The 26,152-nt window shown below is 37.5% G+C and overlaps 1 protein-coding gene across 2 annotated transcripts; it reads right to left on the bottom strand.

Annotated features, from left to right (window-relative positions):
• Positions 1–2,022: 2,022 nt before the first annotated feature.
• Positions 2,023–22,202, bottom strand: kctd5a (potassium channel tetramerization domain containing 5a). 2 transcript variants are annotated; one of them, XM_010874904.3, is made up of 6 exons: positions 21,849–22,199; positions 20,044–20,152; positions 19,278–19,369; positions 16,769–16,864; positions 15,344–15,469; positions 2,023–4,441 (listed from the first exon to the last, which is right to left on the bottom strand). In XM_010874904.3, the coding sequence occupies exons 1-6, from the start codon at positions 22,068–22,070 to the stop codon at positions 4,412–4,414; spliced, it is 675 nt and encodes a 224-aa protein (XP_010873206.1). In that variant the 5' UTR covers positions 22,071–22,199; the 3' UTR covers positions 2,023–4,411. The 2 variants fall into 2 exon arrangements, with proteins under 2 accessions (XP_010873206.1, XP_012991511.1); XM_013136057.3 differs by lacking the exon at positions 2,023–4,441 and adding an exon at positions 15,195–15,227 and having other exon boundaries at positions 21,849–22,202.
• Between the last annotated feature and the right edge of the window lie 3,950 nt (positions 22,203–26,152).

The following is a 26,152-nucleotide window of genomic DNA, read 5'->3' as shown; positions in this document are numbered from 1 at the left end:
AGCATAATGCTGAGCGCATGTCTATCAGCGACAGGGATGTGGAGACTAGACAGGATTAAGGGAAAGATGAATGGAGCAAAGCACAGACAGATCAAGTCTAGAGAATCTTGTTTCTCATCCTTTTTGGTAACTTTCGGCAAAACTTCAGATGGGCGGTCATGTGCCTTATACTAAGAAGTGGCTTTCATCTGGATGCTCTACCATAAAGGTCTGATTGGTGAAGTTCTATAGATATGGTTTGTCCTTTTGTAAGGTTTTCCACATCTCCACACATTAACTCTGGAGCTCTGTTAGATTGACCATCAGGTTCTTTGTCACCTACCAAACCAAGGCCCCACTTCCCCCCGATTGCTCAGTTTGGCCAAGCAGCTAGATCTAGGAAGCCAGTTGGTGGTTCCAAACCTCCATTTCAGAATGATTTTTGGGGACCTTACCACAACTCTGTAGGTGTATATGGACAATTCCTCTGACCTCATAGTTAGGCGTTTGCTCTGACATGCAATGTCAAATATTGGACCTTATACAGGCAGGTGAGTGCCTTTCCAAATCATCTCCAATCAATTACACTTACCACAGCTGGACTCTAGTTGTAGAAACAGCTACAGAATGATCAGTGGAAACAGGTTGCCAATGACCTCAATTTAAGTTATAGCAAAGGGTCTGAATATGTAGATGTGATACTTTAGTTTTTGCAATAAATTAGGGTGTATTGCTTGCAAATTGATATGGAAAACACAATGTAATACATTTTAGCAGAAAACTGTAATGTAACAAAATGGGGAAAAAGTGAAGGGGTCTAAATACTTTCCAACTGCATGTCTGTGAGTTGAACAGATATTTCTATACAATGAGCAATTTACATCATCAATGAAGGCCAACTTGGCAGTTCTATTGACATAACAAGGCATCCACCATCTTTCAAAGATTTGGTGGTGCGTCAGTTCCTATTTTTCGTCACAAATTGTTTTCCATCACTCTGTTAATCTTGGTCTAATTTGTACACAATGTATTTTTCCAGAACTCCACAGGCTGTTTTTAGTACTTACTAGGCCATCCTGTTTTTGAGACAAACTTTTTTTTTTGCACCTTGTAGTCCTGACTCTGTAGTTTGGCTGGGAGTCTTCTGAGCAGGCATGGTGCCAGGATACTTCTCTCTCCCTGTACTAAGGGGGAGCTTGACAAATATGTGGAGGGCTAAATAAAAAAGTAGATTTTCATGACTTTCTCGTTCTCGTTTAAAAAAAATAAAATGCTTGAGGGGGCTGAACTGGAGCTATGCAGATTTGTGACATGGCAATAGCGCCCCCCACCCACGGTGTGGCGCTGTGCCTGCTTATGAGAATGGTAGCGTGTGACGTTTTCCTACTTCCTTTTAATTCTCATCTTGGGGAGAGTAATTTTGATTTTGTTCATTACGATGGGCAGTTTTTGGTCATCCCCTGACTAGGTCTTCCTTTGTCTGCTAGATGATGCGCTGTTGCTGAGCTCATAAGTGCTTTCCTTCAACATAATCAACCTGTTTTTTTTATTTTAGAACACTCAATGTTTTCGGTCGGTCAGCATCACAGAGACACGGCCGGTATTCTATAGTGTTGCAACAGTTCAAATACAAAAGCTGAATTGATTACCATTTATTAAATTCACCAAATCTAGTGAACCTATCCCAATAGTCAAAACTTGCTATTATTTATATATATGTATATATAGAGTAAGCATAAAAAATACATATACAAAACACTTTAGAGTATATTAATATATAGAAACAGCAGTGATCAAGTGAAGCTAATAACCATTGCCTGTCTGCCTCTGTAAGCAGGATAATTTATTCATTAAGGATAACTGAAACTATAGTAATGTCCCATTAGAAACCTACAGCAGCCTTAGAGAAAGCATGTCTTAATGAAAAGAAAGGTTAAACATGAACTCAAGTATCACAGTGGAGTGGCTTTTTCTGAGCTACAGGCATGGGGGAAGGTGTTTCAGGCCATGCACGCATTGGCTGGTGTCTCCTGTGTTTTAGAATCTGGGGTTATGGTCATCAGTGCTATGCAAACTGCAAATGTTCTTTGAAGCCTCTGGGGCAAAAGAGGCACATTACCAAAAGACATCAACTCAAAGTTAAATGGTCCCTGGAAGGTCATTTTGAAAAACCATCTGGCTGCCTAGAGAAAACAACTACCGGGGTATTTGGGATATGTAAAAAAATCTAATATACAGAGGTTTAAATCAGCTCAATTAGGCGTTATTACAATGGCAAGGTAAGAAAGTAAACCTGATATCAGGATTATAACACACTAGACATGTAAACTTCACCTTGATCAGAGAAGAAGTGTCCAATTGGCCCCTAAGAATATTATAGCTTGAATTCCACTAGTAAAAGCCCTTTGTGTTAGGAAAAATTACCATGCACTGATAATGTCTAAATATTATTAAATATTAAGATATGCATGTACACTACCAAAGTAATTAGTCACCCCTGACCACCAATTCAAATAAAAGTAAAAATTCAGACATTGATTTGGTCCAAATTTTGTTTTACCAAAATTTGTTTTTTATATTAGAACATGTTAGTGTATTCAATATGAAGTCTGTAAGTTGAACGTTTAAATGGCAATGGTATTGTCTTCATATCATGTTATGCATTTTAATTTCTTCAGTGCCTAACCCTAATTCTATAATAACTGTGGATACTTTCATAAATACATAAGCAAAGCCTTGTAACTCAGAACTTGGATGATTGAAAACCGCTACAGTCTGGGGACAGTGTTTTGTTGTTGTTTTACAGCCCTCGACTTAGTTAAACTGCAGAAGCTTAAGGTGTTTGTATACACACAAAACAGACATGGACATAATCATGCAGAAAAAAAGATGGAACAAATATCTGAATTGGCAGCTTGTCTTAATGCAGCCAAAAAGGCTTTTCTTTCTCACATAAAATGGAAATCTTGTCATAGGCAACCAGTCTATAACAGTCACTATCATATTAAAGATATAACAAGTCTAGAAAACAAACTAAAATGCAATGCATCTGCTCATGCAAATAAGGCTTGCAGTGAATTTTTAGCAAACAAAAGGCTAATGTGTAAAACAAACACTGAAATAAAAAATAATAATATCACAAAAAAATATGTATAAATATGAAAAACTTTTTATCAAATGGCTCTAGGTCAGGGTTTCTTAGACCTCTCCTTGGGCCTCCTGAGACCTTCCACATTTTTTTGTTTTAACCGTAAACTGGTACACTCCATTCAATTAATCAAAGGCTTGATGATTAGTTAACTGATTGAATAAAGTGGGTCAGGATCAAATGTGAAAAGGATCTGGTAAAGCCAAAGAACCCTGCTCTAGGCAGAGTACATACTGTACTCTAAAATATAACAATGCATTCCAGTTTCCCAGCAGCAGCTGAACAGGCAACTCAGCTAAAATACATTATAGTCCAATGAATGGAAGACAAGATAGTAATTTAACGTCTGGCATTCTCTAGTATCACCTCAATGTAGTATAATCCTGGGTACAATATCCTCCTTCCACACAATAAAAACAGCTGATGTAAAATCCTCCACTGATGATTGGAGGGATATTTAGGAAAGGACATACACTCACTACCCAATTTATTAGGTACACCAATCCAGTATCACTCAAGACACTGTAGTATGTGAAAAATCCAAGGTCAGCTATTTAAAATACTGGAACCACTATGCATGGCTCCAACAATCAAACCTTGGTCAAAATCGCTTAGATCACGTGTCTTCCCCAGTCTAATGATTGGTCGAACAACTAAACCACTAAACCATTTCTGCATGCTTTATGTATATTAAGTTGCAGCCTCATTCACTGCATGGCTATTTGCATTAACAATCGGGTGTACCTAATAAAGTGAATGTAAGTTCTCTCTGGTAAACAATATGCAACAACCTAAACATAACAGTCAACATAGTCTATACCCCTATCACTATGAATCTGTACAACTCCATATAAAGAGTCAAATCTAAACTTAAAACATGCTATGACAAACTTCTCTAAGAGGTTTGATTGTGAATGTAATGGACTGGCATAATGCAGTATGGATATTTTAAATGACGTCAAACATTGCTGATGTAATGCATCTTACAAAAGACTATTAGAGACCCTGAGTGAATAATGGACCGAATATACATTTCCAGGCCCATTTTGCTCAAGTTTTTACAAATGACATGCATATACCCTGCCTAACGGAGTGATACAGTCCTTTTACCTGTGTGAGTATTAGGCAAAAAAAGTAGCCCTATCGTTTGGGCATGTATGGAACAGAATGGTGTGTAAAATGTTTGGGCTGAAGTTAGCTAGCTTGCCATAATGTTCCCCTCAGTGTGATGTGGATGGTGTCTTTTTATCTGGACATCATAAGACTAAAGAGTACTCAGTTTCTTCACATTCGAGAGCCTTGTTCTTGAAGAATCTGCAAAAGAAATGTTAAGAGCAAAATGAGAAAGAACCATTGTAATCTCTGAATTTGGGCCACCAAATGTGACAACACATACACATTAATGCCATAAATCTTTTTGAAACAATCACATTTTCAAATGTTCACACGATAGAAAGTATTGTATTAATGTGCACGTTTCCTTGGAGCTCACCACATTCTCTGTGCAGTGTTCCCACAATTTCTCTCGGCAGCTGCAGTAGTGCAATGTAGGGTTGTCAAGAATACCAATACTTCGATATTACCATAATACCAAATTTCAAAAACAGTTCTGAGCTTAAGCACTCAGTAATACCGAAACACTAGCAAATATTTGAGCACTCTGTACCTCTATAAAGAAAATAGCGTGTTTGCCTCTTATGTAAAATAGTCGATAACAAAAGGTTCTGGCAGGGACACCATACACTCCAGTTGGAAACAACAATGAGATAGCCAGGATTCAGACGTGTGGTTACGATGGATGGCACACAAACTCAGAGGCCCGCGTTCTTAGAAAAAAGAGAACTGCAGGAGTGCTCTGTGGAAATACTTTGGCTATGAAGCAATTGAGCAGGTCAATGCATACAATTGCACCGCTTTTCTATTTTACTTGCACTTTGATCTTTTTTGAGTGTGTGACTACCTCAGGCTTTTGAACAAGCGCAGTACCTAGTACCTCAGGGATAATATTGTTTTCATTAATATAAACATTTTCTAATTATTACAATTGTTTACTAGAGTAATTCATCTGTTCTCTGCTGCTAGACTAGATAAGAAAAGTTGCACCTCGTTGTCATGTTTTAGCCAAGGGCCAAACTCCGAAGCTGACAAATGAAGCCTACCCAGAAGTGCCAAAAACGGCAATTCAACGAATGGCCACTTGAGGCTGGCTGTAAAAGAGAGCAATCTCCATAGATCTCTATGCCAAAATGCTCAAAAACCGACTGACCGTTGTTAAATGGCATAGTGGTTAGAGAAGCGGACTTGTGACCTATAGGTCCTGAGTTCATATCTCCTCACAGACGAAGTGAAGTACGCAGTGTGAATTATTCTGTATTGACCAAAACTTTGCTGGCTGAAACTGTTTACGGTTATATTGTGACTGTTTCTGGCATGGAATAGCTCATCTTCAGTCTCGCTAGCAATTTCTCAATTCTTATGATTATTCCTAGAAAGTTAGTAGATACTAGTAAGCCTATTACTGGCTAATAAGCTGTTAAAACAGCCAGTGGCAAAAGCAATACAGTTAGACGGTAATAGGCTTACTAGTATCTACTATTGCTATTCATAAGAAACCTTAGTCAGTTTAACAACACTGTTAAAGACAGTGCCTCTTATGACAAACCGTTTTAACATTTATTCGCCAGACTGGATATTCCTAAAAGATATCTGCAACATAATTTCGCCTAGTCAAAACTCCAATTCAAGGTATCTATAATGTCATTCTGACTAGTCAAAACGACAGTTGGAAATATCTTTAATTCAGTTTAGATGAGTAAGTTTTAAACGACTACTGCCACTAATCTCTATGAGGTTTCTCATTACAGATATCTTTAAATCAGTTGCAGATATCCGCAATGTCTATTCTTGATATCTTTAACTGAATTATGACGACTAGTTGTAATTACAGTTCCGGATATCTATAATTTGATTCTAACTAGTCACGATTCCAGTTCAAGATATCTTAAATCCCCCTCAATTAAAGACATCTACATTATTCTTTTGCGATATATAAAATAAGGTTTTAACTAGTCATGAATCAGTTGTAGATATTGTGAACTGGAATTCTGACTAGTCTGAATTAAATTGAAGATATTTGAAACTGGAATTACATAATGTAATTGTAGATATCTATTATCAATTTATAGATATCTTTGAATTAATTTTGATTGGAGATATCTTTAACTTTCATTCTGCCTAGTCAAAATGTAATTACAAATATCTTGAATTGGGGTTTTAGTTAGCCAACATTACGTTGCGGGTATCTGTAGTTACATGTAGGAGCCAGGAGCGGGAGTGAGTGGCTTGCTTGTATTCAAACACGTTACTACTCTTTCACCATATGGAAAGCATTAACAGCCATGTCAGACCTGCGTGAGGCCGAAGTTCTAGTTTTTGACAGAATTTTTAAGGCTGCAGGCAGTGCACGACAGGCGCTTTTAGCACGAAATACAGAAGATTTACTTCCTTTCAAAAAAACTATTGTTCGCCACAAAATCCCTGATGATAAGCTCATTCTATTTCATGACATTTTGTAACTATTCTATCCACAACTTAAACCGCCATTCCTGCTAACACCGAAATGCGTTGCTGGGCCAATATGATCTGATGCCTTGCATGAGAAACGCCATGCAAAACAATTCGAAATAGTCATAATGACGTTTGAAATATCTGAAACTATTATTTTGACTAGTCAAAACTGAATTACAGATATCTTTAACTGTAGTTTTGACTAGTCAGAATGACGTTAAATATATCTTGAATAAAAATTCTGACTAGTCGCAATGTTACTACGACTAGTCAAAATAACGGTGTTGATTACTATCATGTTAATTCCGGATAGTCAAGTATAGCGAATAAATGTTAAAACAGCTTGCCATATCCTCTAATGTGGAAGACCTAAGTTAAAATCTATTGAGAGCAATTACATTTATTAATAATTGTGGGGAGAACAAGTATTTGATACACTGCCAATTTTGCAGGTTTTCCTACTTACAAAGCATATAGAGGTCTGTCATTTTTATCATACGTACACTTCAACTGTGATAGATGGAATCTAAAACAGAAAATCCAGAAGAGCCGGGCCTCTTCTGAACCAAAAATACCAATATAAGCTACATCAATTCCCAGAGCCACTATATATCAAAAAGTAAAGCTCAATTTAATATAATGGACATATTTGCTGCCTTGCTCCTGATAAAAGGTCCTGCATTAGTAAATACATTTTTCAATCTATTGAAATGTTTGACCGGGATATCTTCAGTAGAAGGTGCTGCTTAAAACATGGTTCAATATCAAGCATAAGACCACTTCTAGGTATGTGTCCTTGTTGATGACCAGCCATTGTGTTGTGACATGTCCCTTTTTTTTCCCTTTTTTAACCCTTTCTTAAACATTTTTTGTTTTGTGTTGTGTTTTAGGAAGATATTAAGTCATGTCTGGTATAGCCTTAAGTCGTCTTGCACAAGAAAGGAAGGCCTGGCGAAAGGACCATCCTTTTGTGAGTATGAAAGGACTTGTCCACTACTTGCAAGGTCTGCGTTATGTTATTCTGGTTTGTAGAAAGTGTTTGTTTTATGGGTAGTTGGCCCACCAATACTGTATGTTCATTTGATCATCCAGTTGGAAGAACTTCCTGACAGAAGGAAATGCCGTTGTGCAGTGCATCCAAAAATTATTCAGACCCTTTACCATTTCCACATTTTATGTTAAAGCTTATTCTAAAATGAAATATTTTTTTAATCGATCTACATACAATACCCCATAATGATCTAGCAAGATTTTAGAAATCTTTTTAGAAATCTTTGCAAAATAAATATCACATTTACATATGTATTCAGACTAGGGGTGTGGATAACGTGATATCTAAAAAATGAAATATTGATATCAAGTTAATAATACACATGATAATATCGTATTCACTGGGCGAAACTGAAGTTGTATTTTTCTAAAAACCGCTCTCGGTTTTTTGGTATCTTACTCAAGTCATTATAGACAAACAATGCATGTGCTTAAACAAGGAAGACTGGACCTATGCATTGGCGTTGAAATCAACTAGAACCCCACTAGAACCTCTAGGAGAGATCTGCGAAGATGCACCGTTTTTGTAGCCTATACACATGGAAAAAGGATGTTGTATTTTTCCAAAGATTCCTCTGTTTTTCCATAGCTTATTAATGGAGAAACGATGCATGCTCTTAAACTACGAGTCTTGACTTATACACTAGTGTTTGAATTAATGCCTTTTTGTAGCCTATTCACTAGGTGAAAATGTTTTATATTTTTCCAAAACCTTGTGTTAGGCCTTGTGGATCTTTTGTTTATCAGTTCATCCGGTTGCCTTTTCACTATCCATAAAGTGTAATTGCTCTTTTTGTAAATTTTTATTTGTACAGTTTGGTTAAAGACTGTCCATCTCCATACATTCTGTATTTTGAGTGTAATTCATTGGCCCAAAAAGAAGGGAAAAAAACACATTAAACAAAGTTGGAGATTAATTGGACTTTTTTTTATAGATTAAATCTTCTATAGAAACCGTGATAATATTGTTGCCTTGAATTATTTTGGCCACGATAATTGTGTAGTGAACATCTGATATCGTGACAGCCCTAATTCAGACCCATTCACTCAGTACTTTGTTGAAGCACATTTGGCTGTGATAACAGGCTTGTGTTTTCTTGGGTATGACACTCAAGGACATTCACAGGCTTATCCCCAAACTACTCATTCAGTGTCTTCACTCTATGCTTAGGGTTGTTGTCCTGTTGGAAGGTGAAATTTCTTCCCAGTCTTAGGCCCTGAGTGCTCTGGAGTTGGTTGTCATCCAGGAACTGTCTGTACTTTGCTCTGTTCAAATGTCCCTCAATCCTGACTAGTCTCCCTGTCCTTCCTGCTGAAAAGCATCCCCACAACTTTATGCAGCTGCCACAACCATGCTTCACTGTAGAGATGTGATTAGCCAGATGAGCGCTGCCTGGTTTTCACCAGACGTGACTCTTGGCATTCAGACCAAAGAGTTCAATCTTGCTTTCATAAGAAAAAAAAACAACTTGTTTCTCGTGATCTGAGAGTCCTTTAGCTGCCTTTTGGTAAATTCCAAGTGGGCTAATATATGCCTTTACTAAGTGGAAAATTCCTCATGACATAGATTGGACAGAGAAATCATCTGGTTAATGAGAACATTTTAGAATTGTAACATAATATGTGGAGAAAATGAAGGGGCATATTGACGGGACTTGCTATGGACGGGACAGGAGTTGCTCTTACAAATATGCAGGGGAGAAGAGTGTGCCTCAGTGAAAGCATCTTGCAAATGTTTCATCTTTAATTTTTCTTCATTTTCTCCCATGTCACAAAATGTTGGAAAACTAGAGATACCGCCCATGTTCTCGAGCTATAGTACATCATACCAAAATCAAAATAAGTCCTTGAACGACAGGGTGACGTTCAGGATGTGCACAATGCAGTTCAGCCTGGTGTATCCACACAGGGCAGCAATTATGTTGGCTCTGCGGTCAGTGACAAACACAACATGGCCAACTAGTGATGTGTCTATTTCCAAACACACAGAGGTTTTCTCAGCGCCCCAAAAAACACCCTCGAAACGAGGCCGAAGTCATTTTGTAATGGATTGTGCTAGATATGAATGATGTCTTATGGTAATCCTCAGTCCATATCTATTGTGATGGCACATCCATATGTTTCAATGATGGGCTTTATCATCTTGGCCACTGACGCCTACAGTGCCTGTGCTCTCCCCCCAACACGTCTGGATACAGTGGTTGGGCGAGGCAGAGCATCTTTTACATCAAATCTGACATATTTAGCGGCTACATTAACAAAGTGTTGAACTATGTCAACAAAGCCTTTCCCAGCAACAGTCGTACGGCCTAATGTCTTTACAGCAAAGTGTGACATCTTTTGGTAGTATCTTCTTTAATATGTACAGGAAGAAGTGCTTTTTCTTTGAAGGGGAGCTTACTTTGACCCGGGAGAACGGAACAGGTACAGGTTTTCCTACTTACAAAGCATGTAGAGGTCTGTAATTCTTATCATAGGTACACTTCAACTGTGAGAGATGGAACCTAAAACAAAAATCCAGAAAATCACATTGTATGATTAAATAATTAATTTGCATTTTATTGCATGGCATGACAAGTATTTGATCACCTACCAACCAGTAACAGGAAACGTATGATCTCTGTAATTGCAAACAAAGGTTTCTGTACCAAATATTAAGTTCTGCATTTCTGATGCATCAAATAATTATGTCACACAATAAAATGCAAATTAATTACTTAAAAAAATCATACAATGTGATTTTCTGGATTTTTGTTTTAGATCACTCACAGTTGAAGAGTACCTATGATAAAAAGTATAGACTTCTACATGCTTTATAATTGGGAAAACCTTCAAAATCAGCAGTGTATCAAATACTTGTTCTCCCCACTGTATTTCTGGTAGATTCTATGATTCTCTCATATTTTCACTTGATGAAAAAGTTAGTTATTTTCGCCTTTTTTGATAGTTACTGTATAAATGCCATTCACGAATGAAAAAAAAAAGTATGTTCACGCCATGAAATGAAATAGCTTTGGCAGACTTGCTAGCAATTGCTCAATTCTTATGACTATTCCAGTAAGTTAGTAGATATCGATAAAGCTTATTACTGGCTAATCCGCTGTTAAAACGGCCAGTGGCAAACGCCCTACATTCACGCTATTTGTGGTGGAGGTAAACTTAGTAAGAAACGTTAGTCAGTTTAACCAGGTGTCAGTATAGGTTTCTTGTTTTATAAGTCATCCATTTAAATAATATTGTCTTATAATTATGGGCATGGGCTATTGAGTGGCAGGTGTGGTGCTTGCGCTGTCACGCCCAGCAGTTTGTCCTTTCTGGTATCGCGTCAGCTAAATCCAGTCACTGGACAACTCGTAACCATACTGTCTGTGCTCAAAACTTAAGTGAAAATTTTATATCTAACCTGCAAGTTTTTTACTGTCTATCGTCTCGACAATACAGAGTTGCAAAATTACCACATTTATAAATAAAAAAAAATGCTGAAGCATTTAAGTTTTGTTGTACAGTTTCAGTTTAACTTGCCTCAAGTGTAAGCTGGTAATGTTACGGTGACAGGTTACCAACTGCCGGCTAGCAACCACTAGCACCTTAGAGTAGTATACTGGTAACATTTAGCCTAGCTTCTAAGCCTTTGCTAACTTGGTAATGTCACACTAGTTGGGCATTGTTTCAGCAACCAGGCAACTCAGCTGCACCAACGCCCCACCTCTTTGTCCATTTTTGGTCATCTGGGAGTTAGACAGTGACTCGCTGCCAGGATGGCGATGGCCATCTCCGCCAAAAATGATCTTCAAAACAGGTATTCAGACGGCTATGGGTGTTACTACGTCCATATCTTATTTATTAACAGTCTATGGTTTTAGCCTGTTTAACTTAAATAGAAATATATAAGATTATGGCCATGCCCTCAATGTTGTGTCAATTTTCCTCTGTGGTATCGAAAATCGATATTTTTAAAGTTTTTTTTTCCGTGATAACACTAGTGCAATGTCTGTCTTTATTGTGGTGATTAGACATTATGCGAACCTGTTTGCAATCCATTTAGCTTTACTTGCTAGTTTCTGATTACTTTAAAATTTGAATGGGGCTTTATCGTGGTCCGTTAGTATGTATAGTCATGTGAAATATTAAGCACAACCTCTGGAAAGTTGTCTTTTTTACATTTAAACCACATTCAATGACCGGTCACATAATTTAACAGATCATCCCACAAAAATAAAGAACAAGTCAGTGTCAAAATGCATGAGTCAATAGGATGAATATGGCCTATACAGGAGGTCGGGAAGGGAGATGCCTCTGCTCTCAAAAAGAATATGAAGACAACTGACATTAGCCAGAAAACATAACATGGATGCGGAGGCATTATGTCTGCTTCATGGCCAGGCCACCTCACAATCATCAAATCCACCTTTAATTCCATATCACACCAGATAATTCTTGAGGAGAATGTATGCAAGAAAACCATTGAACATGACACAGTTGAAGTACCGTAAAAACCATTGGACAAACATTCCCCCTTGTCGATGTAAGAGACTGATACAGTTACAGGAAATGAATTTAATGTGTCTGAAATGTTAAATGGGGTTCACTTTATCAATGAATGTGGTAGGAATTTACAACCCAGTCTCTAAAGGTTTTGACATTATAATGAAAAGAAAAAATGAATGCAGTGACGTGCAAATTATTTAAACCCTATAATAATGGAAACATAGTACAAAGAGAACATTACATTTTGAAACTGAGAAATGTTGTTTCACTTCGAATTTGATGACAGCCACACGATTCAAAAAGCTGGGACAGGGGCAACAAAAGACTGGAAAAAGTTGTGTATTGCAAATAAAAACCTGGTGGAACATGTCACAATTAGGTTAACTGACAACATATCAGTAACATTACTGGATATTAAACGATCATTCCAGACAGGATGGCCCTGTAAGAAGTGAGGATGGGGAGGGGTTCACAACTCTGTGAAAGACTGCGCAGACAAATTGTGCAACAATTTATTTACATTTATCAACGTAAAATTGCAAAGGGTTTGGTGATCTCATCATCTACAGTACATTATCATTAAAAGATTCAGAGAATCCGGAGCAATCTCTGTACACAAGGGACAAAGCCGCAAACCAATACCAGATGGCCGTGACCGTCAGGCCCTCAGGCAGCACAGCATTACAAACAATTCTGTAGTGGAAATCACTTCATGAGCTCAGGAAAACTTCCAAAAACTATTGTCTGTGAACACAGTTTGTCACTGCATCTACAAATGCAAGTTAAAACTCTACCATGCAAAGAAGAAACCATATATAAAAAAGATCCAGAAATGCTGCCGCCTTCTCAGGTCTCGAGCTCATTAAAGATGGACTCAGGTGAAGTGGAAAACTGTCCTGTGGTCTGACAAATCCAAATTTGAAATTATTTTTAGGAATCATGGACGGCATGTCCTCCAGGCTAAAGTGCGCAGTTCAAAAGCCAGCATCCGTGATGATATGGGGGTGCATTAGGGCACATTGCATGGTGACTTGCACATCTGTGAAAGCACCATTAATGCCGAACAACATACAGGTTTTGGACCAACATATGCTGCCCTTCAGATGACATCTATTTCAGCAAGAAAATGCCAAACTTCATGTATCACAAAAGCATGGCTCCGTAGTGGTGCTAAACTGCCTGCAGGTCACCCATTAAAAACATTGTGCATTATGAAATTAAAAATATGACAAAGCAGACCCGGAACTGTTGAGCAGCTGAAATCCTATATCAAGCAAGAATGGAAAAAAACTTTCACTTACAAAACTACAGCAATTGGTCTCAGTTCCCAAATGCTTACAGAGTACTGCTAAAAGAAGAGGCGATGCAACACAGTGGTAAACATACCCGTCACAACTTTTTTGAAAAGTTCTGCTGGCATCAAATACAAAATTGGCAAAAGTATTTTTCCAAAAACAATAAAATGCCATAGTTTCAACATGTTATGTTGTCTTTGTACCATTTTCAATTAAATACAAGGATAAATAATTTGCACATCATTGCATTTTATTTGCATTTTATGCAGTGACCCAATTTTTTTTGGAAACAGGGTTCAAATAATACAAAATACAATACAAAAAGTCTGAATATAAAAAAATTTACTTTCCAGGTGCATCATGCAGATGGACGAGTGCCACATGCTTGTCTGCTCGAGTGACAGGGAGTCTAAGGGAAGGGCTCAAGCCCTTGATCTGTTCATGTCTGTATTCATACATCCAACCATGTTTAAATATGAATGAATACATTCATGTTTTCTTTACACTTTTTCACATGATTGTATCATAATCATGGTCTCAGACACCACTGACCACATCACTAACCCTAAACCTGGACATTTAAAATATAGCCACCAGTTGGTTTTCAATAAAGTAAATAAAGTTTTTATAAATAACTTTTTGCAAAGCACTGAGTAAACATCTGCAAAACATTGAGATAACGGATTGGGATTTCACCTGGGCCCACCGGCTGGTCACTTCACTTAAAAGTTAACTGTTGGGAAATTGGCTTGCTAGTAGCTGAATTAATAAGGAAGAGGCATCATAGTGGTAGCTTTCCTCTGTTTCCGAGAAGTCAAAAGAGCTTTGGATAAGTTCTTTGTAAAGTGCACATCTCCTATTTCTCCCCTCTGCGTGAATGCAATCTTCTCACTCAGGCACACCCCCAGAAACCTACAGCAGGTAAAAACTGCTTCTAATATTAATTCACATAATAATTCTTGTAACATTTGTCAAATCTCTAAGTAGCTAGCAACAGTTGGTAAAGAGCTATTAGATACAGCTCCGGAAAATATTATGACACCACTGCACCTTTTCCTTTCATTTCCAAAAAAGTAAAACGCTTCTATTCCTCACTCAAAACTTTCCTTTTTAAATTTTTGGGAAGGAAAGAAAAAGGTGCAGTGGTTTTCCGGACCTGTATACTTCTATAACGATGAGCTGGACTGCCTGTCTTTGCAACAAAAAAAGTGTCTGAGAAATTGATAGTTTATGCTAATATTGTTAGCATTCTGATAATGGACACCCACATATACAATATATATTGCCCACTTTCCTTTTTTTTGTATGTGTTAGGGCTTGTAATAAAGTCAGGGATGGCAACCTGAAAACATCCAGCATGCTCCCCAGCTGTGGTAGAAGTTTGATCACTCATTTGCTAATTATGATAACCACATATCATCTGTAAAGCACAGACTCTGAACATTGGTTTTATGAATAACCTACATTTGAAATAGGAAAATATCCCAAACTAAGATAGAAAGAAATGAGTCAAGCAGATTTTATAGGATGAATATTTTACCAGGTATGGTGATAAAAAATAAAAGAAAATGCCATATTTCCTCCCATACAGTAAAGACCTAGGGAAAAGATACAGTGGAGAGAGGAGAATGTGCCAAAAAAAAAAAGTGTGTGTGTGTGGGGGGGGGGGGGGGGGGGGGGGCTCTTCCATATGCTCATCTCTGATGCAAAAAAAAAAAAAAGAGTAAAAAGATAAAATGCATGCAATTATTCAAGACCATGCCACTGACCGACATTAACAAAGTTAGCAGTTTCCATGCAGTCCTAGGACACTTACCTTGGCCTTTTCACTTGGTTCACTGCTTGTGCCATATGATTGGTTGTGTAACTCCTTAGAAACAACACACAGGAATTCTGCTTGGTCCTCATTTCCATAGTTATATGAGGAGCCAATACTGACCAACTGAGAAGAGAATGTAAAAAGGAAGAAACATTAAGCAAAATGTTTGAGAGACTGTAACTTTCAGTGGGATCGTAGACAGTAGAAGTATCCAGCTTTAAGGGGAAATAAGAAAGGAAGGCTAGGCCAAAAATGCTAACAGTTTGTCCACTCAGGCATAAAATAAATGCCTATGTTAGGGAAAGAGAGCAGAGGAAAAATGCGCAAATGTGAAATATTTCCAATAGCTTGTCAGGCATTTAAAAAACAAAAGTTGGACGGACACGGACACACCACTCTGTCAAAACCACAATTAGCAGTTAAAGTAACAGAAATTGGATTAATGCAAACGAACAGTTCAATGGCTTCACAGTTGACTTTAGAAAGCTGCTGTGATTTGTCTTATGATTCATCTTATGATGAACTTCGGGAAACAACTTACATTTTCAAATAAACCAATAATGAGACACTTAAAAGGGGACTGTATAAAATCCTGCATCAAAACAACAACATGACTGGTCTATTCGCATTCCCTAACCGAACGAGACCGGTATAGCACTAGCTAGCCCAGGGTGGTTTAGGGTTGGAAGGATAGTACTGACCGGTATAGCTAAAGCGAGTATAAGGGGATTAGTCATTGTAAACTGATAGATGGACAGGTGAGAAAGTTAAAATGAGGAATTTCAGTCACTGAATTTATTTTAGAAAAATGTTATTTGAAACATTACCGTAAAACATTAACTGCAGATGTCTACTGGTCATTTTTGCTTAGTTTTATGTAAAAATCTTACATATTACCCCTTTAATAACAGAGACCAAAGAAGAAAAAAACAGTACTGAAATGCCTAAGATTCTGTCACCTTGCTGGATCACAAAATCAAAGATTAGTCGCAGCCTTCTCTCACTTGAGATCCCTCTTGAGAAGATCCTTGACACCCTGCCAGGTCTTTGGCTGTTCTGGTTCTTTTTACTCTGCCCTTCAAGTCTAGACCGTAATCTTAACACGTTGGAAGGAAGACACTATGGTTTTCAACCTTCACTGAACTCTTGAGGCACCCCAGCTACCATTAGAAGTTGCTAGAATACAATGAGGCAAGGCAGACATTTGATTACTAACCCCCAAAACCTAGACAGTGCTGGCCAATTGCACCATTCGCCAATTAACTCATGGTTCAAAAGATGGTCAAACAGTAATGTAACTAACTGCAAGACAGCCTTTCTATATACATCTAAACTAGTGACTATGAAAATTAGTTTTTAATTCTACTGTATGTATGTATGTATGTATGAACTCCCCTGTATGTTCCCTTTTAGGATAAATACCTGCTCAAACTTCCACCCATCTGACATGGTGGAAACCATTTGTGTTAGCTCCTCTTCTTGGCACTGCAAAACTCTATAGACATGTTTTACAGGGAGCTGTGGAAAAAAATATAATTTGAATTCATAGATGGACAAGACAACCAAGCAAGGGCTCTTAATAGGTTTCATACAACAGAACCATTGACTCGAAGTATAACATACAATTGAAGTCAAATTAATGTTTTTTGACACATGTAAACAGATGTAATGGCTGGATATAACAAAATCCATTTTGTTCAATTTCCTAACAATGTAGTGTCATTAAATGAATAACAGAAAAAGCAAGGAAAGAATGTAAATAAAAAGTTAAGACAAAATCAACAGAATGGAAAGATGATATACACAGCAGTTAGTGATATAGTTATACTATATCCTAAAACAGCTAACAGCACAGAGCCTTTCCTTAATAAGATGGGAGAATACATGGGAAGGGTCCTAAGACCAATCTTCCATATAAAATCTTTGAAAAGTCTTGAAATTCCTTGGTATGTACTTGTGGACTACAACCAGGTTTTTGGCCAAAATGTTTTGGTATTTAAATGAGTTAATGATGCAGCTATCCCTCTGAAATGTATATAAGTTTAAAGGGTAGTCTGATATTAAAGGCTAAGCTGTAATATCTTAACAGCATCCTCACGTCTCCCCCTTGTCCATGAAGGAAAGTTTGTTGTGTATTGTTGTGTATTGCAGTGGCCATTGCATCAGTGTTTCCCTCTCAATTAAAATCAGAAAGGTGCCGCACAGCCTATAAATTGTGGCGCAGCCACAGAAAAACAGAATGTTGTGATATATGTTTTTTTACCTAGCTGCACGCAGTTTACCATCACACAAACATCAGAGACAAAAAACCACATACTGCACCAGACAAGCTAGCGAGTGCCGCCGGAGAAACTTTACTGGCTGTGTCTGTGCACGCGCACATACAGCTCCGGAAAAAATGTATAGACCACTCCTAATTGTTCTTAAATCAGCATCTATAGAGCCTCTATATATGTGTGGCAGCAATTCCATTCCAGTGTCTGTTAAATTCCAACACAGGCACACCTCTTTTTACTTAATACTGATTAGGTGATTACCTGAACCAAATCTAATTTAACGAGGGAAAGTATAAAAACCACTGCGGTGATCATCACAATCCTCTTGCCATAGGACCAGCTGGATGGCAAAAACAGTTCAAATAGTACCTCAAAGGTAAGTTGAATACAAAAATGACAAAATATTTGAAAAGAAAAGCTTTGAATGAGGAAGAGGGTTCAATTCTGGCTTTACTGGCAGAAGGATACAGTGAGCGTCAGGTTGCTTCTATCCTGAACATTTCAATTACGGCGGTTAATAAGAACAAGGTCAAGCAACAGACATTGGGGACCACAAAGCTACAGATTGGCAGAGAGCGAAAACCAATGTCCACTGACCGAGATGACCACATTTTAGAGTGGCCTTTTATTGTGGCCAGCCTAGGCACACCTGTGCAATAATCATGCTTTCTAATCAGCATCTTGATATGCCACACCTGTGAGGTGGATGGATTATCTCGGCAAAGGAGAAGTGCACACTAACACAGATTTAGACAGATTTGTGAACAATATTTCAGAGAAATAGGCCTTTTGTGTACATAGAGAAAGTATTAGATAACGGAGTTCAGCTCATGATAAATGGGAGCAAAAACACAAGTGTTGCATTCATAATTTTGTTCAGTGTAAATGACTATTTGGAAAGCCAGAGAAACTGACAGTAAGTTGCTGTCATAGATAAAATGAAGGTAGCTATCGTTAGAGAGACAAGGTAAGAAGCTAGCCGTCACAACTCAATAGCTGCAATTAGCGTCTTGCAGGCAACATTTACTTCCAGTATTACTTTACTTTTTTAGAGAATGGTTAATTGAGGGGCAGGACTTATGTTGGTATTAGGGAAGGATGTTAATGTATTAAAATGTTAATAAAAGAAATGTGACAAGCAACAGACTCTGGTGTACAGGAAGGATGTTTTTGCAATACAGTAAAATAAATTTCCCACTAGGGGGGAAAAATTATAATACAGGAAACACTGCTGTGGATCTGTTAGGGCCATGCACAAACTGTGGCTGGTCCAGAGTAAAATGGAGGTAAAGTGCTTGAATAGAATCTCAAAACACTTAAAGATGACAGAGCTGAGAGGTCAAAGTGCAATAGTCATTTACCTGAATTAAGTTAACTTTCAGAATCAGAATTATTGGTTAATGGATTGATGGTTAACTACATAAACCTTTAATTGGAGGTAGTGCCTAGCAAATGTAAGATTAGGTTATATAAACATAAGCAATCCTTGGAGGAGAGCTTGCTGAGGACATGCCACTGATACCCAGTTCTATGATGGCTCCATCCTCTACTTACAGGCCCTGAGATGTTAAGGCTGACATGACATGCCACTGTCCAACTTAATTTTAAGCTGTCTTTATGAATGATTACAACTGGACAGAAATAATTCCACTCACTTGGGCTGTTCTGCAGTCCCTCTCTCTTATTTTGTCTTTAATCAGTTTGATCAAGCAAGTGATATTGTAGAATTCAGCTTCTTCCAGTACACCTTGAGAAACAGAGAAGGTTTTTGAACATAATCTAGGTTGTTATTAAAACACCCATCATTGAAAAATAAACCTGTATGATATTGATTAAAAACAGGGAACACAGTTCTTGGCTGATATTGATTACCTATATTCATAAACACAATCGTACAATGCCAATACTGATGATTTTTACATGTACCCTGGAATAAAATATAATTTACAAACAAATGTAGCTTCTGATGATGCATCTATTGCAACAAATGCAAGGTCATTAACACAAAAGTTATCTTCATATTTTAATAAGGAATACTTAAGCGTTCTATTCATTAAGCAAAAATAAGCATAATGAATAGAAAAAAGTATTATTATAAATAATACAAATACACATTCTGTATTAGTAACTGCATTATTCTCTGGCTGGATATAAATGGCAGAGAATAAATAATAAAATAGGGGCACATGAATATAAAAATGTATACATTTCACAAATTACAATTTTTGCCTACAATCAGCAGATACTAATTGCTGCCGATATATTGGTGCATCCTAATCAAAACCGCTGAGAGGAAGCAAAAACAAACATGCATGATTTACTGTTTGAGAAAATCAACAGCAACAAAGATAACTTAATGGCTCAACTCTTTAGACTTGTGTTAACATATCCCAGAATGTCCCCAAGACGTTCTCTTCATACCTTCCTCTGCAAGGCCTCTATTGAGCACCAGCTTCCCATGCCTCAGGTAGTTGAGCACTGGACCAAAGTATGTTGGGTCTCTGTCTATCAAATAGGCACCGGTTTCATCCTAAAGAAAAATACAGTATAGATTTCAAAAGAAGTGAGTCATTGACAAAGTTTAAATTCAAGTCACAATCAATAGCAATCTATCAAAATATAACTATACAATTATAAATAAGCCTACACCTGATTCATGACAACAGCTCAGTATCCAGACCTTGGAGCAACAAGATAACTGGTTAGTGCCACCAATTCCCCAAGCGCCAAAATTGAGGAACTGACATTTAGCATTCTTATTAACTCTGTAGAATCCCCTTGGTCTCGCCTTCACTATAAACAAGAATCAATAAAGAAGGCAAACACCACCCCACCAGCCCATGAACATCAACAAACATTGACGTAAACCCAAACTTCAAAAGAGAAATGTTATTCTGCACACATGCATACATACATAAAAAAAATATATCCTAGATAACCATGTGTTGGCCTAAATAAACTGTTCTGCTGGCATTGTGTGGATCATTCAGAGTCCATTGCTCATAGCAACCGCATCTGTATGACTGGGCCAACATGTTTTGTAAGATATTTTGCTGGCTTTTAAATGTCATTCTGCTGTTAAATGATGCATGGTGACCTTTGAGGATTGGAAATCAGGAAACAGCTATACACGTTTTTAGAAACATGTGGATTAACATATTCTCTTACACAAGTTGAAATACCCCTTTCCTTTGAGGAAAATTAATAGTGGTAGTCCAAGCACTCTTTCTGACAACAATTACATGATGGGTTATAGTATAATGGGGGCCATTTTGACAGTTCAAAAACAATTTGTATGAGGAATTTCTCTCTCAGTAAGCTCAACAAAGTATTGTTCTCTCCTCATTCAGGCACACAGACTGATATGTAGAAACAAACCTATCTTCCTAATTTGAAGACCACAATGTACACAACCTAATAATCACCCTTAGAAAACTAAAACTAGCTTTTTGGAATTTAAGCTGAGAAGACACAGTAATTGTGTTGCTAAATATGTACACATTTTAAGTAAAAGACGTATTCATAAACTACCTCTGAAGTGTCTTCCCTACTGTTATGTATTACATTTTAATTAGGAACACGGGTGCTTAAAAAAAGTTTGAGATCACTGCGCTATAGGTGAATATTCATTTATATAATCTTGTCTTCAACAGAAGCAAACAGAACGAAATAGCGACGGATACGGCACTAACAAAAGGGTCACGTAATTTAGCAAATTCGAAGGAAACTGTCTTTCGTTCTATTTGTTTTATGTTGAACAAACGTTTAGCTACTTGGTGGCCAAATGAATGCACCCATAGTAACATAAACTAGGCGAACAATAGCTAGCAAACGTGATCTGATGTTCTTTTATTTTTTTACAAATGAATGTTAGTTAACTAAAGTTAGATCTGTACAGTAGTCGGTTCTCCTTGACAATGGGCAAATGACAAACTAACGGCAGCTAACAACAGAAGCAAACTGATAGATTCCTGTATGTAGTTAGCTATTTAGCTAGTAAACGTTAGCTAGTTAACTACCTAGTAAGTTAACGTCATTTGGCAGCTACCGTTTTCCAGATCAGTAAAACGTGTTAGCTAGTTAACTTGCAAAATGATCTGTCTGGTTTACTCGCAACCCCAAATAGGTCTGACATTGAGAAAATAACCAAAAAACAAGTTGTGCTAAGTTTGCTAACTTCTAATCCAACGTTAGTTAGCAACTGGCTACTTTAGCTATCTCCGTACCTTATCAGAATCGAGGTCGGGGTCGGCCTGGCACAGTCGGTACAGAAACGATTTTGGGTCTCGGCATAGCGTTTGCCTAGTTGTGAGAAAGTATGTCCCACCAACATTCAGACGAACCCACTTGGATGCTCCGATCCCAGGTGACAGCATTCTCCCTTCCGGAGACAGGGCGGGACACCTCTGGCAAACTGAGCCGCTTAGGTCAGGGCTCTTTTCCGCCATCCCAGCTCCAATACTCCAGGAAGGTTTCGTCCGTTAGAATCTAACGTGGTAGGAACTGAGGCACAAACCTGAGCAGAGGTGCACCGGATTATGGCCGGTGACGTGACCCGGGAAGAACGGTGAGGGAGGAGTAACCATAGAATGCCTATGTTTTATGCACGAGGGGTGTGGTATGTGGCCAATATACCAGACAACTGTTTATATATAGGCCTACAGCTCTTAGCCTGAGTATACTGACTGTACCTGAAACATCCGAGATGCCTTCTTGCGATTATACACTGGATACTAACCGAGATTAGAACAATAAAACTTTTTTTTTTATGTAGGTGCGTTTTTTTTGTTAGAGAATGCAATACCTGCGGCACATTTAGAATGTTTTTTTTCATTTATTTCTAGAAACAAATAATACATGGGGAACAATCCAAGAAGATTCATGTAATATCATGAATTGTTGTAAATGTATCTACAGTAATAGTGGAAAGACAGTGTTTAACAATACCAAAAATACAATTGTTGGGTTGACACATAACATTCGTTCTGATGCTTCTTTTGTTGAGTTGTTCAACCTTAGACAATTTCACAAAATTAGTTGTTTGTTGAAGCCTGCTTAAATTCTTACTGCAACACATTTCCACCAAAATGTTCAAAATCGTAACATAACTAACATTTCAATCATTAATTAACAGGACATATTCAATAATAGGTATATTTCGCACATCCGGAGTTAGAGCAAATTAGGCTTTTGAAATGCACACGGTGGTGTTAAAACTGACAATTGTGTAGATTCTATCTGCTACTGCTTATGTTGCTGCTCTCTTTCCTCTTCCCTTGACTTTGTGTAACACAGCACGGATACATGAGGAACCCTGTGACAATTGGCATTAAGTATAGTGATATACTTTATCAGTAGTACTGTATCACAGATTGATTTAACACAGTTTATTTATTATTTGTTCATCATAAAACATTAAACTCTTAATTTAACTCTTAATTAACTCACATGGCCACCCTTGAAATTACTGTAGCGGCCGGTGAAAATAATAGTTTGTATAAATATCACAATCTAGCTGATAAAAAACTTCCTACTAATAACTAACCATAAAAAGGGTATGCGGTCAATTTACTTTTTTTTTTTGTTTCATTACTTTCTTTAGTCAAAATTCTAATTACATATTATTAGCGGCCACAACTTTTTACGTTAGAAGAGAGGCTGTTTCTGCGTTTAGTGGTAAAGCACCCTTTTAAAACAATATTGATGTCAAAGTGAGTAAAACATAAACTGTGGATATGTGTTTGGTGTTGTCCATATTTGAGCTGTAATCTGTTGATTGTATCCATTACATGACAATAGCAACCCTGTCATGGTAACTTGATTGGTGAGCACATCAGCTGTGGAGCTGGAATGGTTGCTCGCTCAGTCTTGTAACATGAAAAGCTTGAAGTATTTAGCGGTGTAGTCGGCAAACTAGTTCTTGATTTTCTTCCGCTTTCATTTATACATGGAAACTGCCATAGCCTATGTTACTAAATGCCATAGCCTATGAGATACTGATTAGGTGATTGCCGGAACCAAATCTTATTTAACGAGGAAAAGTATAAAAACCACTGCTGTGGTCATCACTATCCTCTTGCAATTGGACCAGCTGGATGGCAAAAACAGTGTAAGTAGTACCACCAAGGTAATTTTAATAAAAAAAACAACTATTCAGCATTACCACAAAGTTGAAAAGAAAAGCTTTGAGTGAGGTAAAGAAGGGTTCAATTCTGGCTTTACTGGTAGAAGGATACAATGAGCGTCAGGTTGCTTCCATCCTGAAAATTTCAAAGATGGCAGTTCATAAGAACAAGGTCAAGCAACAGACATTGGGGACCACAAAGCTACAGACTGGCAGAGAGCAAAAACCAATGTCCACTGACCGAGATGACCACATTTTAGAGTGGCCTTTTATTGTGGCCAGCCTAGGCACACCTGTGCAATAATCATGCTTTCTAATCAGCATCTTGATATGCCACACCTGTGAGGTGGATGGATTATCTCGGCAAAGGAGAAGTGCACACTAACACAGATTTAGACAGATTTGTGAACAATATTTCAGAGAAATAGGCCTTCTGTGTACATAGAGAAAGTATTAGATAACGGAGTTCAGCTCATGATAAATGGGAGCAAAAACACAAGTGTTGCATTCATAATTTTGTTCAGTGTAAATGACTTGTAAATGACTGTAAAAAGAATGTCAAACAGCAGCTGGGGGAAGTGGTGCAAAGGGCTGAAGTCTTGCAAAGCTAGAAAAAAGCCCTTTATCAATCAGAAGCAATGAAGAGCCAGGCTGAAGTTTGGCTGAAGTATGCAAAAGACCATAAGGATTGGACCGTAGAGGAATGGAATAAGAACATCTCTGATGATTCATATTTTTAGCTTTGCCCAACACCTGGTTGTCTAATGGTTAGACGGAGACCTGGGGAGGCCTACAGGATGCTTCAGCAAGGCTGGAATCAGGCAGATTTGTCTTTGTGAATGACGCATGAATCAAGCCAAGTACAAGATTATCCTGGAAGACCACCTGCTTCCCAACTCTGAGAATTGTTTTTTTTCCAGCAGGACAATGCCTCACAGCCAGGTCAATCAAGGTGTGGATAAAGGACCACCAGATCAAGACCCTGTCATGGCCAGCCCAATTTCCAGACCTGAACCCCATTGAAAACCTCTGGAATTTGATCAAGAGGAAGATGGATGGTCACAAGCCATCAAACAAAGTCAAGCTACTTTAATTTTTGTGCAATGAGTGGCATAAAGTCACCCAACAGCAATGGGACCGACTGATGGAGAGCATGCCAAGACGCATTAAAGCTGTGATAAAAAATCAGGGTTATTACACCAAACATTGATTTCTGAACTCTTCCTAAGTTAAAACATTAGTATTTTGTTGTTGAAAAATTAATATGAATTTGTATTCTTTGCATTATTTGAGGTCTGAAAACAATGCATTGGTTCTATTTTCTACAAATAAATGCTCTAAATTACAATATTTTTATTTGGAAATTGGGTGTAATGTTTTCAGTAGTTTATAGTGAAAAACAAAACTGTTAATTTTACTCAAACACATACCTATGATTAGTTGAACCAGAGAAACTGATAATGTTGCAGTGGTCTTTTCCAGAGCAAAGAGAGCAAGGTACACCCTTTGTTTTTTTTGGTTTTGTTCCATTTTCAAAAAAACAATTTTACCTTACTTTCAATGGAGGAATATTAGGTGGATGAGGCTAAGGGACTGTCTTAAAAGTGCATTCCGCATAAATCATTGTTTAGACCTTTTCTTTCTTCGTGCCAACTTCCATCTTCTCCACATTTTCATTTAATTTATTTATTTTTTTAATCATTTTACAGATGATGATATTATCCAAGAGACACACTAACTCTATACTTTGGTCACTGACCTTCCTAGTTCCAATTCCCAGCTTATAATTGCTGTTTTTCCTTCTACTTTAATTTCTCATTCTAAACTGCATTTTCTAACAGATCAAAACCCTTATCAGCTAGTGATGTACAGAAAGGTTTGCTATGTTCCTTTATCTGTCCTTACAAAGGTACATCTCTCATTTTCCTCATTATTTATCTTTATTTTTGTAAAAATGTTTACCCTATTACAACTCTAACATATAAAAGTTTCTATCCAGGTGATATGTACCTCTAAAAACAATTATAACATATATCCATCTATGCAATTCCTTTTTAATAGCTCATTATCCATGTGAGATGGAGATTTACAAACAAGTCTGGTTTGTTGCTCCTATACAAGGGACACCTATATTTTACAAGTAAATTATTTGTATTTTATATTAAAATCATATGTATCAATATAACTTTTTTACCAAATACAGATTCACTTTAATTTCTTATCAAGAATTAATGTACCTTTGAAACCGCATTTGTTTTGGTCACTGAGCTTCCATCTCCAGAGTACAGTCTGTGGATTTAACATTTTCAATTTTGTTAATTTTAGCAGCTTTTGTCCTTCTCTACCACTATTTTTAATAGCTCACTTTTCATATGATCTACTTTTCAACAAACACATGCTGTGTTC

Source organism: Esox lucius, chromosome 11 (genome assembly GCF_011004845.1).
Source record: "Esox lucius isolate fEsoLuc1 chromosome 11, fEsoLuc1.pri, whole genome shotgun sequence".
Taxonomy (NCBI): Eukaryota; Metazoa; Chordata; class Actinopteri; order Esociformes; family Esocidae; genus Esox; species Esox lucius.
Note: the sequence above shows the minus strand (reverse complement) of the source record. Positions and strands in the feature narration are given on the sequence as shown.

What these genes read in the sequence shown, in the direction of transcription:
- kctd5a (XM_010874904.3), bottom strand. Translation starts at nt 22,070, where the DNA reads ATGGCGGAAAAGAGCCCTGACCTAAGCGGCTCAGTTTGCCAGAGGTGT. An exon ending in GGGACTGCAGAACAGCCCAA is followed by an intron (nt 16,865 to 19,277) that starts GTGAGTGGAATT and finishes TTTTTTCCACAG; the next exon opens with CTCCCTGTAAAACATGTCTA. An exon ending in AACCAAGTGAAAAGGCCAAG is followed by an intron (nt 4,442 to 15,343) that starts GTAAGTGTCCTA and finishes TTTCTTTTGCAG; the next exon opens with ATTCTTCAAGAACAAGGCTC.